Raw genomic sequence first — 17,261 nt, 5'->3', positions numbered from 1 at the left:
ACTTTATGCGAAACTGTAAGGAACACGAGAGACTGTCGAGTACTCGCTCAAGAAACCAAAGATATTTTAAGAAAAAAAGATTATATCTCACAAAACGATTCAACGATCGCGAGTATTTCGTCTATATATTTAAACATATATTTGTACATTCTAATTTACTTTTTGAAAAGCTTTCTCTCTCTATTATTAATAATTTATGCACTAATTTTTGCAATTTAAATGCCCTCTTCCCCTTCTCCCACATTTAATTTCAATATTTAATTATGCAATAATAACTCACTGTAGTGCCATTTAATGTAAAGTACGCATAATGTACATTTAAATAGGGAAAACAATTAAATGACAAAGTTTATTATTCTTCTATTACCAGGTATTTGCAATAACGTATTTTAGCGTATCTATTCTCTTTTTAGGGGGGGTGCGTTCGCAATTATCACTTTGAAAAGCCCTATTTATAAATCGATTGTTTCTTCCGCACAACGGTTTACCGGAAATATAAAAGAACAGAATGTGTGCGACAAGACACAAAGGGAGGGAGAGAGAGAGAGAGAGAGAGAGAGAGAGAGAAAAGAGAACTGGCAGAAGCAATTAAGCTTCGCCGTAGGCAGCGGAGAGTAATTCGTTCGTTTCTCTATCGTAATAGTTCTGGCCAAGTAGAGAGTGGGAAAATCCTGTCGCAAAAGTTTAATTAAATTCAATCAACGGTAAACGATGTTCGTATAATATTCAATTGACGATAAACCGCAGCTCTACGTTTCGACTTGATCTTTTCGACCGATTAACGCGACCGAAGAAAGTCGATTCATCCGCGATTTGCGAGAAGCATCTACTTCTCTCTTCTCGCCTTTGACAGAAAACGGAGTTTCGATCTTTGACAGTTTCACACGAGCAATCGAGATAACACTTGAATATTTCATCTCTATTTTCGCGCCACCGCGGACAAAACTAGCATGTTGATGCATTATATATCATTTATACGCTAGCGCTCTTGTGAATAAATGAGGATATTTCGGAGGACGTGTCGTAGTCGCGCACGTGCGCGCCGGTAATTTTTCATTTGCCGCTCCCAGCAGCAGCCCCGCGACATTCCGCGTCTGTGTAATATTCACGGATCATCACCTTTAAATTTGCATTTCGCCGAAATATCAACATCAGTCGAAAGCCGAAGTCAAGCGGGGTAGGAAGAGCGCCTCGTGTGTCCGGGGGTGGATTATTATTTTCTCCACACGGAATTGAATTTCTCCGGAGAGATGTATATTTCCGATCCATTTTTCTCGCAGAGTGATTCGATAATCGCGAGCGAGTGACGAGACGAGACGAGACGGCGGCCTAATTTCGGATTCAGGACGGATAATCGACGCGCCCGGAATAATTCCGGGATCAATGATCGCTTCAGGGGGCTCGGTTCTCCGGAATTTGCCGCGACACCTGGCGAACGCCACTTATCGTTCACCTGCAAGCACGATAAGCCCTGAACGTCACGAGGGAATTTCTCCATCAACTTGTATTGCGCTAATGCACGGAACCTAGTACCCCCCTCTTCGTCGGGGTTGATCCCTTGTCAATTTTCGCTCATGACACACGACGCTTGGGAGACGAGATTACCTCCGGTACAACGTTGCATCGCCAATCGAACGAGATGAATTTCCGGCAGCGCAAGCCCGACTATAGAAAGGACTTTACCCTCTCTCGCGTAAAGGATAAATATCCCTCTCTAAAGAATATATTCCTCCGACCGGGGTTGGCGATCGATGAAGAGAACGACGGCGCTTCCTATAATTATTCCACATTTACGCGCTAAGCTTTTTCCTTCCCTTTTCACGGCGAAATAATTCATCGAACGATATTTGACGACTGCCTTACGAGAGAAAGAGTAGTGCGAGAAAAACCGATTACCGGGGAGAGATTATATTTACGGGCCGTGGAATTATAGATATTTCACGCGCGCGTTGATAAAATTTCGAGTTGAAGAGAATTATGAGTTCCTCCGCTTGTTACAATTATCGCGATCTTAATTCGATGCAGTACAAAATGTATATCCGTCGCACAATTATCGAAATATGAACAAATTTTTCTCAAACATTGGTCCAAGATGTTGAAGACTTTTCTCGATCCAAGATCTTCTCATATAATTTTCGTCATAGAACTCTCCCTTAAATTATTAATGAGACGCATTAAAATGCCTAAAAAGTACATTAGCAACATGTATGCATGTTTCATCCCGTAAATCTTGTGCCATTTTGTTAATCCTGTTTCGCGCAGAGAATATGCAACGACGTAATTACATGCGAATATACCAACCGCGCCAACAAGCGCATAAATCGTAAACGAGTTAAGAAGTTAGATTACCCGGCATTCATTGTTTTTTTTTGTTTTTTTTCCCCCGTTGTGTTGAGCGAAACACATATATATACACGCTCATACATACACACCGAGAGAAAGGGGAAAAGTTCGTTTAATGTTAATTCGTAAATCTGCTAATACGCGTCCAGCGGCAAAACTAATTACATGAAGCTATAGAGAAAGACGTCGAGACGATGGCGAGGGCGAACTGGCATTTCATTGTGATTGCACGGTCCACAATGCACCGTGAAAATTAACAGACCGCGCTTCAAGTCGTTCGCCGTAGCGAGAAAGCCGAGGTTGAAACGAAGTTTCTCGTCGAGATCTCTCTCTTCTGTGCGCGCGACCGGAGAATTTTCCCTCCGAAGATGTAGCGAACTATTTTTCACTTTTAAGATATGAGCCATCGAGCGGAAGAAATGGTATGGGACATATTTTTTCACGTTTCAGAGAATAAAAGTATGAGAGAGAGATTTTTTTAATGTAAATAAGTACCGCGCTTTGTTCCGTTGTCATTCTTTTGTATTATGAAAAGGATAAAAGAATCCTGAGAGAGAGAGAGAGATAGAGAAAGAGGAACATGTGTGCGTTTTGCAAATAGGCTCATTTCCCCCGTTCTTAAAAATATACGCATGACTTATTTTATTACTTTTTAGTACTACTGTTTTGCTCAGTTGCTCATATAATAGATAAACTCGATTAAAAAAATAATTCTCAGACTTTCAAGGTACAAACTAAAGAGGGATTAGAGATGATGAAATCTCGGTCGACTAATTTCGAGGAGCGAATTAAGTACGGTGTGCGTTTAAAAATCGCAAGACTAAAAAATTTGCATATTATTATACGGTATCCTAAATGCACTGTTTATTCTCATATAATCTCATATTTCTTTTATATAAATATATAATATTTATATAAATATATAATATTTCGAGTCTTTTAAGCCCCTAGAGATCGAGCAAAGTTTTTTAATTCTTTATTTTTCAAACGCGCCATATAAATTAAAACGCAGATGCAGACTGACATGCTGCTCCGAGATTGAATCAAATCTTGTTCGCTTCAAGAAGCGAGATTGATTATTATTTAAAAAAGCTAGAGACAAGTCACCTAATCAATTATTACTCTTATATATTAATTATATATACTAATTATTCTTTAATTTATGCCTTTATATTTTCAAATGGAATAACTTGATTAATATTTAACTTGTGTGTATAATAATCAATTAAATTAATTTAATTTAAAAATATAATTTAATAATTAAAAGTAAAATTGTTATTACACACGTACAAATTATTTATTAATATCATGTAATTTAATTTACGTAATAATTACTCACAATGTATATACACGAATAAAAAAACTTGACTTAATAAATAAGGACGTCAAATGCAAAATTGAATGTGTTCAATGATTATATAAATAATATTTTATAGCAAATATTTATAGCAACAATATTTTATAGCAATTTATTTATAGCAATAATATTTTATAGCAAATTACACACTTTTAATCGATAAAAAATTGAAAACATTCTCAAATTTCTCGAAAAAATTATTTCTCCATCAATCAAAGATCGAATAAAAAAAAAAAAGGATGCACTTACCGAGCGGCGGGACAATTGCCACGAGAAACAAAAGGACACAAGCGAGCCTCGCGTGGCTCGTACGTTTCTCGACGCACATAACGCGACGTCGTTGACACGACACGCGTTGAAAACCGTGCTCGTACCGTGTCGCGCGACCGCTCGCGTGGCTCTGAGTGTTCCTCGTTAGAGATTTCGCGTTTCAAACGTTCTCTCTTTCTCTCTCTCTCTCCCTGCGTCATCGCTTTCCGATCCTCATCTCGCGCTTTGCGCGTCGCGGGACCGGCTGGCGGCGGCGCACAGCGCGACCCGGATGCTGCGAGCGGTCCAGCGGGACGCCTGCACGACGGCAATTCGTTCTACGACCTCGCGTGTCGTCCGCAGTTGGCGCCACTCATCTGAGATCGGAGAAGATGAGTGAATCGCGCCGAAAGCCCGCGTTCTTTTATCATTGGGGGAGATTCTTATTATTGTTACAGATCCCTTCCTTTCTATTACTTCGAAATGAGTGAAACGCGGCAAACGATTGAATTATTAATCTATGTGGAAATTACTTGACGAAATAATTGATTTAAAATTAAAGTATATAGACAATAAGTTGAAAAAAATTGCGATTCTCAGTTTTTGAAATAAAAAAATTTTGAAGCTTCTTCCTTTCTTTGTTTGATGAATTTTTTACGTCGTTCTATTATCTTCATTTTTGTTTTTCAAAAGACGTATTTTTATCTTCTGCAGTATTATGCATATTTTACTAAAATCTCTCTTCATTATTACTCAAGCTTCCAATTTTTATGTATTTTTTCAATGCGTAGCGATATATAATTCTTATCCATAATTATAATTCCTATATATATTATTAATTCCTTGAATAATCCCAAACTCTCAATTATTAATAATACGAGAGATCTGCGCGTATCAATCCAAATATTAGTACAATTCCAACTGGAATTTAAAATTCCCTGTAGAAAGTATGCGAAAATGATCTCTTTACATTCATTCGTGACATTGAGAATTAAAAAAAAAGAATTAAAGGAAAGATTAACGTAAAAGATTGACTCGCACCGCGTCAAGACTTTCAAACTTGTACAGATCTCTTTTCGAATGATGCGACTTGTACACACACTCGCGGCTTTTACATGTTACAATCCGCTCCTACAACGTCCACATGCGCCGTCGTCCTCGCCAGCTCCTGTAGCTCCCTCGAATATCGATCCTCCGGTACGCGTTCGCGCGTTTCGAACGACGCAAGCTCGGGTTCAAGCCGTAGTAGAGGGATACCACCCTCCCGGCGAAGGTGGTTTATGCCCGGCGCATCCCCCCTCACCCCCGCTCGCGTTCTCTTCCTCTCTCTTTCTCTCTCCCTCTTTCTCTATCCTCCCCTTTCGTCCTCATGAACAGGAGGCACGGCAATCGGGCAAGATGAGCGACCAGGAGGATCTGGATTATTACATCATGTTCCCGTCGTTTCCGCCATCTCCGAAGGATCCGACACTGACCTCGACCGGGCAGGATCAACGGGAGGAATTCGTGTTCGTGTACGAGGAAGACAAGCGACCGGTCGTGATCTTGCTAGGATGGGCCGGCTGTCAAGACCGATACCTGGCCAAGTATAGCGCGATCTACGAGGAGAAGAGGTATTTTTTCCGATCTGTATTCTTATCCAAGTCGATCTCGCGAGCGAGGACGATCCGGACGAGACGCGATTAGATTCCCAAGAGAGAAAAATCGGAAATACCGTCTCGCGCGGATGCCGGACATTATCCTGAGAGTATTCCCATAAGTATTCGTGTACATATGGTATCTCTGAATCGCGGAATATAATTTGGGAAAAAATGGAATGGAGAGATGTGTCGAGTCGAGGCGAAATGATTTTAGCGTTCTCTTCGTGATAAAATTCTCGAGTTGTTAGGGATCAAGCTTACGTTTCCGGGTAAACAGTGATCGATCTTCGCATCTTCGCAGTTGCATTACGCTGCGTTACACGGCGCCGGTGGAATGTCTCTTTTGGCGCCGGGACAAGATGCCGCACCTCGGCAAGCGGCTGCTGCAGGTGATCACCGACAAACGATTGGACGAGCATCCGATATTCTTCCACGTCTTCAGCAACGGCGGCGCATTCCTGTATCAGCACGTCAGTCTCGCGATGCAAAAGGCTAACACGTTATTCAAGGTACGAAATACAATAATACGAATTTTGTTTGTTTGTTTGTTGTATCACTTGCAATAACAAGAGGGTGCAAAATGACCCACTGTCCTATCCCGCCAAATTTTACACGTTTCATATTTTCTGACGAGATCGCTGTCGATTTTCCTTTAACGAATCTATGTAGCACAACTGCACTATTTTTAACAATACATAACTAATTTACAAGTTTGTTAAGACGATGCTTGAAATTAAGTGAAGAACAAGATTTTATTAGAAATTAAATTATTCGCAACAAGTATGAATACCAAATTAAATATTTAATGTCGCACTCTCGATATAAAAATAACGCAAAAATATCGATTAATTGATTATGTAAAGTACGATAATTTGTCTCTGATTGTGAATTTGCAGATCAGGGGAGTGATTTTCGACAGCGCGCCCGGCGAGAGAAGATTAACAGCCCTTTTCAAGGCGATCAGCGCGATAATCGGTGGTCACTCTCTCACGAATCTGCCGATGTCATTCGTCATCACGGTCTTTCTCTCCGTACTCTGGTTCTTCGAGGTAAATGGATATTCGTGTGACAAATGTGTATTGAAATTACTTGTATAACTCTCACGGTTTCGCAATCATCGCAAGAGATCAGCAATCACGTCAGAAATGATAGTTTTTATTCCGAATGTATTCGATATATCGTGCACGTTTGTCATGCAGGGATGAGGAATTATATATCATATATATATAGAGATTGAATCGTTTGAGAGCTATGTCGATGTTTTACAATTTATATGTCAATTTATGATCGTCAGGTGATCGCGCAAGCATTCAGTAGATCGCCCATCCCGACAAATCCGATCGCCCTCGCCGAGGAAGCCTATTCCTGGCCTCAACTGTTCCTGTACTCCAACAGCGATACCCTGATTCCGGCGTCTGTGAGTTGCGTTTCGTTTTTATCTCAATAATACCGCGGTAATGAATTTTTATACTTATTTTTACATTTATATCTTTTAATATGTTTTTTTGAAATATAAGAAAAGTTGGGGCAAAAGGAGGACCCAAAAATGTATTCTTTTTCGTGTAAAGATTTCGGTCTTATCAAACATCCTGGATGCAACGAGAAAAAATCTCTTATTGCAAGGGAGGTCAACGCAATTGCTTTAGCAACAGATTATACATTACTCTGCCACTATAAACCTACGTTTTCAAATATAATGTTTTAAATCTCACACATACCTGAATTCTGTCGTTCAGGACGTCGAGAAGTTCGCCAGCCGGCGAGCTGAACGAGGCGTGAACGTGCAGCTGGTCCTGTTCACCAATTCGCCGCATGTCAAGCACTATGCGACTTACCGCGACGTCTACGTCAACACCGTATGCAGCTTCATCCACGAATGCCTGACCTCGCCGAGTCCCTCGAGGAGCCTGATGGACGTTCACGGCGACGATCGCGGTTCCCAGAGCTACAACGCGGCCCCGGGCCTCATCAAGCGCGTCGTCCTGCCCCACGAGGCCACCAAGCAGCAGAACTAGAAGAATCGAGAGACGCTATTATTAGATAGAATAGTCACCCGCTATGTGGAGTATCGCGCTGGAGACGGCGCAGGTCTCGCGGGTGCAAAGGAGAGAGGATCTCTATTAATTACAATTCTTATGTATACATTTTGTAAAGAGAATCTACAAAGTGCGTGTGAAAATGGAAGAAATCGCGTGGAATCCGTAATTACGATCTCCTGATCTTCGATTCTTCAAATTGATTCGATTTTTAATCAATTAGGAGAGTTAACTTTTTTTTATTAAAGTTGAAAGATAAATTGATGAGAAAATTAAAAAAAAATGAATGAGATTGATTAAATGGACAAAATTGAAAAGGGAAGAGAAAATTCTTTCAAAAATTTTGAAAGCAGTTTTCGAAGATTTAGGAATTGCAAAGTTACGCGGATAAATTTCTCGCGATTCTCATTTTATATGGTAACGAGGCGATGTCCGAGATGCTGAAAACGGTGCTACGTCTGTTGATGCATAGAGCTATTTTATACGAAGGTGGATTATTATTTTTGAGTAAAATCTATTGAAATGAAAAACGCGGATTTTTCATGAACCAAGCGAGAATGCATACATATACAACACACGGTGGCGTAAGTTTTTTAAAGTACTGTTAATTCTATTAATTCTGTTGTATTTAAATGTAATTGTATTTCGACGTAAGAATACAATTAAAATAATATAAAGATTTTTATCCGAAACTTATTTTAATTTATATCAATATACATTTATTGCGACAATTATATTTTTTATGCAGCTTGAATGTCACGTATAATCTAATTTCCTATTTGATTGATCAAACTGTCGAGATACAGTGCCGTATTATAATCTGGATATAATTTTTAGCGGATGAGAAACGAGATGCCTATATGAATAATTATTGCACTGTTTGCGGCATCGTGAGCCTTGTCAAAATTCCGCAATTTTTCGCAAAGAGAACCGATACTGCGTCCTCTCTCCTTTGCCTCAGTTTCCTTTAAATTATTGTCCGTCTCAGCTTGATTCTTTCTCTTTGTATCTTTATTTTTTTCGTTACTTCCGCCACCGCGTGTCCGAGCGATCGTTACTTTTGAGTAGAGGCTCGTAGACACGAATGCATTCGTTTTACGCATCTCGCATAATGAATGGTCCGGATAATGAATCTCGTTTGTGGAGATGGGGACGCGTATTTTTCTTCGGCTAAAATGAGAGCGCGTTAAAGATTTGAACAGGTTTCTGGGGGATGCGCTCGCAGAAAATCCGTGCAACGCAATGTTATCGCTTTTACTCTTTCCTACGCAAATAAGAGAACCCGCACAAAAGAATCGAGCTGGACTTGATTTAGCTTTCGCAATTTACGATCCGAGTACATGATAGCACTCAATATCGAGACTCGGGGGAAAAAAAAATAAAGAATTCTTCTTTCGTGTCCTGAATCGTGTATCAGTGATAATCTTTCGGGAATCTCGATGCTCGAGAGTATAGTTGTATTAGAGTATCTCTCGTTAAAATATACACATCTCTATACATATACATATAAATAATATAAATAATATAAATATATTTTGATCTGTCGGATTAGAGTTATATGAATAAAGACTGATAAATACATACAGAGTCTTATTTTCTCTTTTATATGTTACGTATTCACTCTCTTATATCGATTGTATATTTCAGTGTTTTGTTTTTTTTATCAAATATCGATTTTAATATTTTTTCTCATCATCAAACGTCAAGTTAAAAAGGTTATTATCAATGAGCAACACACAATCCATAAACTTATGATTTTCATCCAAGCATCGCTTGGTCCTGAACTTACTTACAAGCGAAAACGCGTGTTGCGGTTCAAAAAATAATACCTCAAAATTCAGAAAGAGCTTATAAAGCTCATCGATTTTAAAATCGAATGAGAGTCAAAACTTCGAATCATCTGATTACGTGTTAATTTTTTTTTTGTCGCGACGAATCTAAACTTTATCTATTTCAAAGGACAAAATTGTGAAGAGTATAACAGAATCAACGCCTTAAGTGTCTTTGTAGAGAAAACAAAACAAGAAAAACAACAAGAAGAGACATTACCGGAACATGTGGTCAAATCAAAAGGCAAATTAACTGCAACAAAGTGAGTACAAGAAAATCCTACACATTCAAAACGTAATATATATAAATGTATGACAATAATTTTTAACAGCTTTAGAAAATCACGTCGAAGAAAAACTGAAAAAACGGCTGAATCTAAAGATCCTGCGTTCGACAATGATAAAAATAAACAATGTTTCGAAAAATATAATTGTACAGATGTTTACGTAAAGTAAAAATTATTATCTTTCCACTTATTTTCGCTAAAAGTAAAATGCATATTAGTTTTTACGTTAACATCCCTAAAATTTATGCAGAGCACGTCTTGCTAAAATTGATAAGCAAAAATGTTCGGAACTCTCGCGAGATTTTAAAGCACACGGCGATCAAACCAAAAGCAATCTGGATCCTCAAGGCAATAAATTCAATAGCAATCCTAATCAAAAATCGCAAATCGAAGCTATTAAAAATAAAATCAAGACAACACAACCAAAACACGATATTGTACGTCTCTTTCGATTTGTTAAAAAATTATGTTTGCCTCTTAATTATTTTTTAGCTAAAAACTTTATTATTAAAAATCTTCTAAATAAAAAGCTCTCTTGATTTATCAATCAATGCTGATAAAAAAATGTTTTCAAAATAGGTTGCAGAAAATATAACGAAACAGGGCAAAAAATTACGTGCGAATCCTATAAAAAGAATTCCAGCAACGAGCAATTTCGTCTACGAATTTAATCCATTCGCCAATACCGAACAATTAAATCCATTAACGTCGCAGACTTGTTTACGATCTACGAGTAATTTTGAACAAAAATTACCTTGTGAGAGAACAGGTGCGAAATTAATTATACATTCAATCTCACTTTGCATATCAATACTGAATATTCCTGTTTAAACTCTCAAATCCAACATGTTACGATTTACATAATTGATTCAAATACATTTTTCAGAGTGAAAGTATTTTAATGTTAATTATTTAATTTGTTGATATTTTTAATAACATTGTGGAAAATTATTTGAATCGCGAAACTCATTTGACACCGTTTTCAATATTATATTCATATTTATTATATTAATCTATATAGATATTACGTTATTCGCCAATTCAAGTAATAATGCAGAAAATGGAAAATTCGTGAAACGAAAGCCGTCTGCTGTCTTGCCGGAATTGAATTCGCGTACTGATTTCGTAAAGGATTATTCAGATTGGAATGCAACAAATCCTACCCAGAATACTTGCTTGCCAATACTTGGCAAAGAGAATCCGGCGAAGATATTGAGTAAACAATTTAACGATGAATGTAAATTGCTTTCCATTATTTTGCTCATATCCAATAATTCTCTCTCTCTCTTTACTTTATTTTGATTTATTATATATCATCATAAATCTCAAAGTTATATTATCATGTATGCTTCAGACGAGCCAAGTGACATAAATCATGAAGTGGAAAAGGTAAAGTCAGCTTGGCAAACGTTACGAGCGGAAAGAAATTGGACGAGGGGTAAAGATTGCATCGGCAATGTTCATACGAAAAAAGTATACGAAATATTGGAAGAGATGACGTGTGAAGTAGATAAAATTCAGAAACGCTATATGGATCCCAAGGCGAATTATTACTTGCGTAAAAGCGCGACGAATATCCTCAAGACAGCCAGCAAACCGAGTTTAAAGGAAGAAGCCGAAATTGTGCGTAGTATAATTTTTCCCAAGAGAAAAGCGTCGATCGAATCGGAAATGTCTCATCTGAAAAATTTCGATACCGAAATGATCGGTAAGGATATAGCGAAGATACGATTCGACGAAACTACGGAAAATAAACAACTGACGAAAAATACATTTCCTTCAAAACGTATCGTGAAAAATCGATCTATACATACTAACGCACACGGGCATAATATTGATAATGATATTGCATCACTGAGTACAACTGCTTTGAATACCTGCGATAAAAAACAAGATACAACTACAGATACAATGGAATTGGCGTTTAAAGATGACAGCAAGACGAGGATGAAGATTAAATCCTCTATTGAAAAGTATTTGCAAAATTATAGCGACAATATTTATAAATCGCGCGATATCGAAGAAAAAAAGGAAAAAGAGCGTTTTGAAGATATAAAATCATCAGCAAGCAATATTGCAGACATTCTTGCGAGTCACAATATTGAATCGCACGGATTATTTGAAAATTTCGAAAAATATGACGACGCCTATAATTCGGAGGATTGCGCTAGCGAAAGGGATAAAAATTTTCCTTGCTCAAATATCGCGACTAATACTACGCAAGTAACATGCCATGTTGATACTATTCAAGACGATAAAAGAATTCATGATAATACATTCCTTGAAAACACAGAATCATATAAGAACGACATTCGACCAACAAAAAATACGAAATCTATCGGTGTTTCGAGACAATCAAACCTAGCAAGTTGCTCAGATAACGCCTTTATTAAAATGGGATTAAATGTTTTAGAGAAAAATTTATCGAGAGACAAATTGTCGCAAATATTGCAATCGGAATACTTGAAAAAGAATTTATCTTTATAATATATCCGTGTATGTGTCTGCTGTATAATCAGATATCTCTTTCATACTTTTCAAAATATTTTTAAATTATATTTTAAATTTTGTAATTTGACCATTTCATAAATTTTGTTATTTCTCAGTTTTTTTTTGTCAACATATGGCGAATATATCGTATCTCTTCTATGTCCTTTAAATAATATAAATAATATATAAATATGAAAGAGTTAAATTTTTTTTATATGTACAGTCTTATGTTTTATAGAATATACATTTTATGTCCCCTAACACACTGCAAAATTAAAATTTACGCTCTTCATCAGAACATATCACAAAATGCTTTCTGCTAATTCTTAATTAATAGAGTACATGTATAAATTAAAATGCGCAATTATAGTTTTATAAATATATAAGCGTATCTTCCACATATTTCTCAATTAATTCTTCAAAGCAACTCCATTCTCTGTTCATCAGACTATGGCACTATTTGTCAAAATCACACTTCAGAAAATGATAAGATTTAATATAATATAAATATAAATAAAGCACCTTGATATGTTTTCGTCCAATATGCCATGACCAGTCCATGCATCGCACTCGTTGAAATCGTTCACAGTTGCAAGACTGAGAAACATTTTACAATGGTCTTAATGTAAATATGCATTTCTCCAAACACTTGACTATTCTTCTCTCATTAACGATGTATAATTGCTGGCTAAGAGCATATCACAACACTGGAAGTGCCGAGCTGTGGCTTTGGTATATTATAGCCCCGGTGAAATTGATCGCTGCCGCTAGCACGAAAACTGGCATCCACCAACCGTGCGAGGCAGTCACTAATTCGGCCGTTAGCGGACCGCATAAAATTCCAGGTACTGTTGCCTACGAATCAAAATATATATAATACAGACAATAATCATCTATGCAGCAATTGATTTTTAATATAGATAATAAAAAATAATACTTACAATTGTATTTGAAACTGCAAATGTAATTCCCGCATGATTCGGAGCTATATCCGCGTGATTACTTAGGTGTCCAGCAGAATTGCATGCGCAAAGGCCCATAGATATCGAAACAAAACTGTAAAATAATATGTGGATATAATAAAACTTTTGTAAATAATACTATATTAACTATTTGTAGATAATAAAACGAATTAAACTTTTTTTAATCTTGACTAGTTGCTGGTTAGGTTGAACTAATTCATACACAATTTACATAAAAGCTGTTATTAAGAAAAAGAATGTTAAGAAGGCACACAATATAATATAGTAATTGTTGTACATACACCACTGCTGCAAGCAAATCGTCCACAGCACAGAAAGCTAATAGGAATGCGCCAGGTCCTATTAGGCCTATATTGGTCATCAATCTTCTAACGGATAAAACGGACCATCGCTTTTGTATCAAAGTGTCAGCACTGTGGCCCGCAACTATGAAAGAAAAGTTGTTTTTTTAAATGTATATTAAAGTATAAAATAAGAGGATACAATTTTACTCACCAATACCAACGAGAGAATTGACAATGTAAGGAAGTGCTGTCAAACTGATGCTCTCCTTGTTTGCAGATAAGTTTCTTGCCAAGTACGTTGGCAGCCATTGCATTATTATATAATTACTCCAGTTCATTGCAAAGTGTGCTATATATAAAGCCCACAACGGCCAATGAGCAATAAACTCGGTCCAACGTAAACTTCTATTCTGAGCTACCTGTTTATTATAATTTAATTAATTATTATAAGTTAATTATTATATATGAATGCAGAATAATTATAAATATCACAGAAAGAAATGTTTACCTTAGGAACAAATAATGGTATCTCGTCTTGAGAGTTAGTTTCTTGATATAGCATCAGCCATAACAAAGTCCATAGAATACCTATCGTTCCAAACAGATAAAATCCAGTTTGCCACGCCAAGTGTGGACATATCTATAAAAAAAAAAACTGTATACTTTCTGAAATATAATTCTTCTTTGTATAAAATATATATCAAAAAGTATGATTAGACTTACGACAGAAGCGACCACTTGACCGACGGAACCAGCAGCTACAAGATAACCAAAAGCGCGCGACCTCTCTTCCACAGGAACATTATGTGCGAATAAGTGAAATATCACAGGTAGGCCTGTAAACAACGTAATATTAAATCTTATTCTACAAAGTCATGCTATTTCTAATTAATTTCTTTCAATCTTACCCAATCCTTCTCCGAGTCCTAAAATCACCCTGCAGACTATGAGTAACGGCACAGACTGTGCCAGCAAGGGTGTGACAACTGTGCTAATAGACCACAACAAGACCGCCAACATGAGTACCGTTTTGCAGCCAAAACGACTCGCTGTACTTGCACCGATGATCTGTTTGAAAAACAAAATGACACATATGTATATATTATACAAATGTTAGATTTTCAGGACGATGATACAGAACGCGGATCGATCTACCTGACTGGTGAAATATCCAAAGGCGAACGCCGACAGTATCCATCCCTGCCAGTACAGATTCCACTTGAATTCGTCGGTCATGGGGACGATGGCGATCGGCATGATTACCCTGTCCGCGGCGTTTATGAAATTCGCGGCGGAACAGAGTGCCACGATGCGCGACGTGCGCGGCAACATCCTGAATTTGGCCATTTCCACGCTCCACGTTCTTCTCGAATCCGGGTTGGAAAAGATCACCACATCGCACCACTATTCGGTTCGATTATCGTAATCGGTTGCGCGTTAATTCAAATTAATCCAGTACGCACGTAGACGAGAAATGAAAAAAATATAAGGAAGAGAGAGGGAAAGAGAGAGGACCTACCCAGTTGACGCAGCCAAAGAAATTCTAACCTCTTCGCGGTGTCGTGAAACGAAAGGCCGTATTTTACGTACGTTGACGTGTCTGCAGCTGCGAAACGATCGAGATAAAATCGGGATCGCGACGACGCTGATAAACGCGTCGCGTTAATGTTAGGAATCGCGATTTAAAGTCATATTAGCGCGAGCGACGCAGCGAGACACGAGTAAATTGACACAATTCGACGTGTCAACCAACACGCATGCTTGCGCAACCATAACATCTGGTTCACGTCATACGTCATAGCTGGCGCCTCTGTTTGCGCCACTTTGGCAATTTAATTCGCGTTACTTCCGCCGAATCATGCTCCCCTAATATCGTAAATGTAGCAAATATTTGAATTCGCAACTTACTTCGACTCGCTTCACCTCTCATCCAATCGTATTCCCTTAGTAATCTATCCGTTTCCGGTTCTCAGAAAGCATGCAATTCCCGTCCGACAATTTTCATCGACAGTCAAATAATCGACTTTGCGTGAATGCATCCGTGAAAAGTTCGATAATTAGAAATTAAATATAATATTAATGAAGCACAAAATTGCATCTTAAAAATCACGCTATCGTCGCGAAATTATTCGTCTCTCACTTCTACTCTCAATTTCCATCGTGCTCTCCTAATATCGAAAAGCTAGCTATTGAAAACTATTTCAGACCGGAACATCTTTCGAATATATTTCCCGGAAGGGCGCGAAATTCGAATTTTAATTTCATCGCTTGACTCGCCTCTTGCCGAAACATATTCTCGCGATAACTTTTTACAATCTATATGACGAAGGTGTCGAAACGACGCGACGTCATGTTTTCAACGCCCATTTCTCGTTCCTGCTCACTGCGATTATATTCTACAAGTAAATGACTGGTTGTGTGTTAGAAATGTGTGTTTATATTAATTCTAATAGAGATTAATAATAAAGATATGTGTTATATTATATTAATTCAATCGCCAAAATATTTTTTATAATAGTTACAAGCAACGGAGAATAGAAAGTGATAATTACACAGTATGCATTAAAATGCATTAACGATTGTGGTAAATCAGATTAATGATCATCATCTATTATACGTATAATTAAATATTTATTATAACAAGGAAGAGAGAGAGAGAATTTATGTATACTAAAACTACACAAGCGCGCGCCATTTGATTTTATGCAAAAAAGAATAATATTTTTATAGAAAGTTTGTTTAAATTTGATTAATATTTTTTCTAGATGGCTAATAAATTCTAAAATTATACAAAAATTTCATACTTAGTTCAAGCAGACTTCGATTTCAATAAAGTATGTTATAAAAATATCGAAGAAATATTACACGCACTTTTGAGCGGAAAAAAAATAGAATTTGACTGTAAAATGCTTCAAATCATTAAATAAACTTTTTAAACAAATTTATTTTTAATTAATTATTAATTACCTAAAAATTACTTTTAAAAACTAATTATTAAATAAAAATATTGCTCTCTCTTAAATTTGATTGAGGTTTGAAACTTTCTTAGAGAGCATTCTTGGAGATTTGATCTTGTACATCAACAACTCTTTTATACGAAACCATTTTGTTTTATTTTTAAATTTTCAGTATATATTTCAATATTGTATTATGTTTTTGCGAATTTTTCGGGGCCAAACAGAAATTAGTTTCTAGAGTGAGCCATTTCATAATGGCACAATATTTGTATATTTTAATATATAACACAGAATTAATCACCAGAAATCGTGTTCATGAATATGTAATTGTACATAAACAAAAGAAACAAAAATATTTAACACTTTTATTTGCTTGTCATATATTTTTTTAAGTATTTCATTGTTTTAAAGTTTAAAGAAAAAGTTAACATATTTTCTTTAATCTTTTTTTAAATATAAAGTTAACATATAATTTCTTAATTCCTTTGTCGGAATTGCGCTCTAATTAATTTCTGGCGATTAATCTACATATACCAGGTAATATTATACATATACATATGTATACATGCAATACACTCACCGATACGGTGCGGAGTTTTATAGTACAAAGCGTTGATCTATAACATATAAAAAACACAAATTATATGTATATACAAAATAAAAATTTAAACAATAAATTTATATAAAATTATATAATATATATATATATATAATTATATAGATTATATATTTATTTAGATATTTATATAATATTATATAAATTTCTTTCAATTATAATCTGCTTACCGCATGGTTGCTCCGTCGTT

The 17,261-nt window shown here is 36.6% G+C and overlaps 3 protein-coding genes across 10 annotated transcripts in view; 1 reads left to right on the top strand and 2 right to left on the bottom strand.

The window, feature by feature from the left end:
* LOC145935286 (uncharacterized) overlaps window positions 1-7,443 on the bottom strand; it is a 26,955-nt gene extending 19,512 nt beyond the window's left edge. For 2 of the 5 annotated variants that reach the window (XR_014425191.1, XM_083036456.1), the window contains exon 1: window positions 3,950-4,061. Coding sequence is in view for 3 of the 5 variants with exons in the window: in XM_083036456.1 (XP_082892582.1) it covers window positions 3,950-4,028 (79 nt within the window). In the remaining 2 variants the exon portion in view is untranslated. Of the gene's footprint in view, window positions 1-3,949; window positions 4,175-5,850; window positions 5,973-7,307 lie in introns of those variants that run through there. The other 3 variants (XM_083036459.1, XM_083036457.1, XM_083036458.1) reach the window with 3 other exon arrangements.
* LOC145935289 (transmembrane protein 53) overlaps window positions 1-8,844 on the top strand; it is a 24,510-nt gene extending 15,666 nt beyond the window's left edge. Inside the window, exons 2-6 of one of the 2 annotated variants that reach the window (XM_083036462.1) lie at window positions 5,327-5,562; window positions 5,891-6,098; window positions 6,486-6,638; window positions 6,884-7,006; window positions 7,326-8,844. In XM_083036462.1, coding sequence (XP_082892588.1) covers window positions 5,348-5,562; window positions 5,891-6,098; window positions 6,486-6,638; window positions 6,884-7,006; window positions 7,326-7,604 — 978 coding nt within the window. In that variant the 5' untranslated portion in view covers window positions 5,327-5,347 and the 3' untranslated portion in view covers window positions 7,605-8,844. Of the gene's footprint in view, window positions 1-5,191; window positions 5,563-5,890; window positions 6,099-6,485; window positions 6,639-6,883; window positions 7,007-7,325 lie in introns of those variants that run through there. The other variant, XM_083036463.1, reaches the window with a different exon arrangement.
* LOC145935287 (uncharacterized) lies at window positions 7,462-17,261 on the bottom strand. Of its 3 annotated transcripts, XR_014425192.1 has the most exons (11): window positions 17,242-17,261; window positions 17,036-17,072; window positions 14,654-14,902; window positions 14,407-14,566; window positions 14,222-14,334; window positions 14,007-14,138; window positions 13,710-13,917; window positions 13,496-13,640; window positions 13,173-13,287; window positions 12,754-13,086; window positions 7,462-7,600 (listed from the first exon to the last, which is right to left on the bottom strand). XR_014425192.1 is itself a non-coding variant. In XM_083036460.1 (10 exons), the coding sequence occupies exons 1-10, from the start codon at window positions 17,244-17,246 to the stop codon at window positions 12,931-12,933; spliced, it is 1,320 nt and encodes a 439-aa protein (XP_082892586.1). In that variant the 5' UTR covers window positions 17,247-17,261; the 3' UTR covers window positions 9,060-12,930. The 3 variants fall into 3 exon arrangements, 2 of the variants coding, with proteins under 2 accessions (XP_082892586.1, XP_082892587.1); XM_083036460.1 differs by lacking the exon at window positions 7,462-7,600 and having other exon boundaries at window positions 9,060-13,086; XM_083036461.1 differs by lacking the exons at window positions 7,462-7,600; window positions 17,036-17,072; window positions 17,242-17,261 and adding an exon at window positions 15,018-15,256 and having other exon boundaries at window positions 9,060-13,086.

This window comes from Prenolepis imparis, unplaced genomic scaffold (genome assembly GCF_030444845.1).
Source record: "Prenolepis imparis isolate NDT839.2.m4 unplaced genomic scaffold, iyPreImpa1.0 SCAF_4, whole genome shotgun sequence".
Classification (NCBI taxonomy): Eukaryota; Metazoa; Arthropoda; class Insecta; order Hymenoptera; family Formicidae; genus Prenolepis; species Prenolepis imparis.
This window is presented reverse-complemented; position numbering and strand designations above follow the sequence as displayed.

What these genes read in the sequence shown, in the direction of transcription:
- LOC145935287 (XM_083036460.1), bottom strand. An exon ending in TTGGATATTTCACCAGTCAG is followed by an intron (nt 14,567 to 14,653) that starts GTAGATCGATCC and finishes TTTTTCAAACAG; the next exon opens with ATCATCGGTGCAAGTACAGC. An exon ending in GTCAAGTGGTCGCTTCTGTC is followed by an intron (nt 14,139 to 14,221) that starts GTAAGTCTAATC and finishes TTTTTTTTATAG; the next exon opens with ATATGTCCACACTTGGCGTG.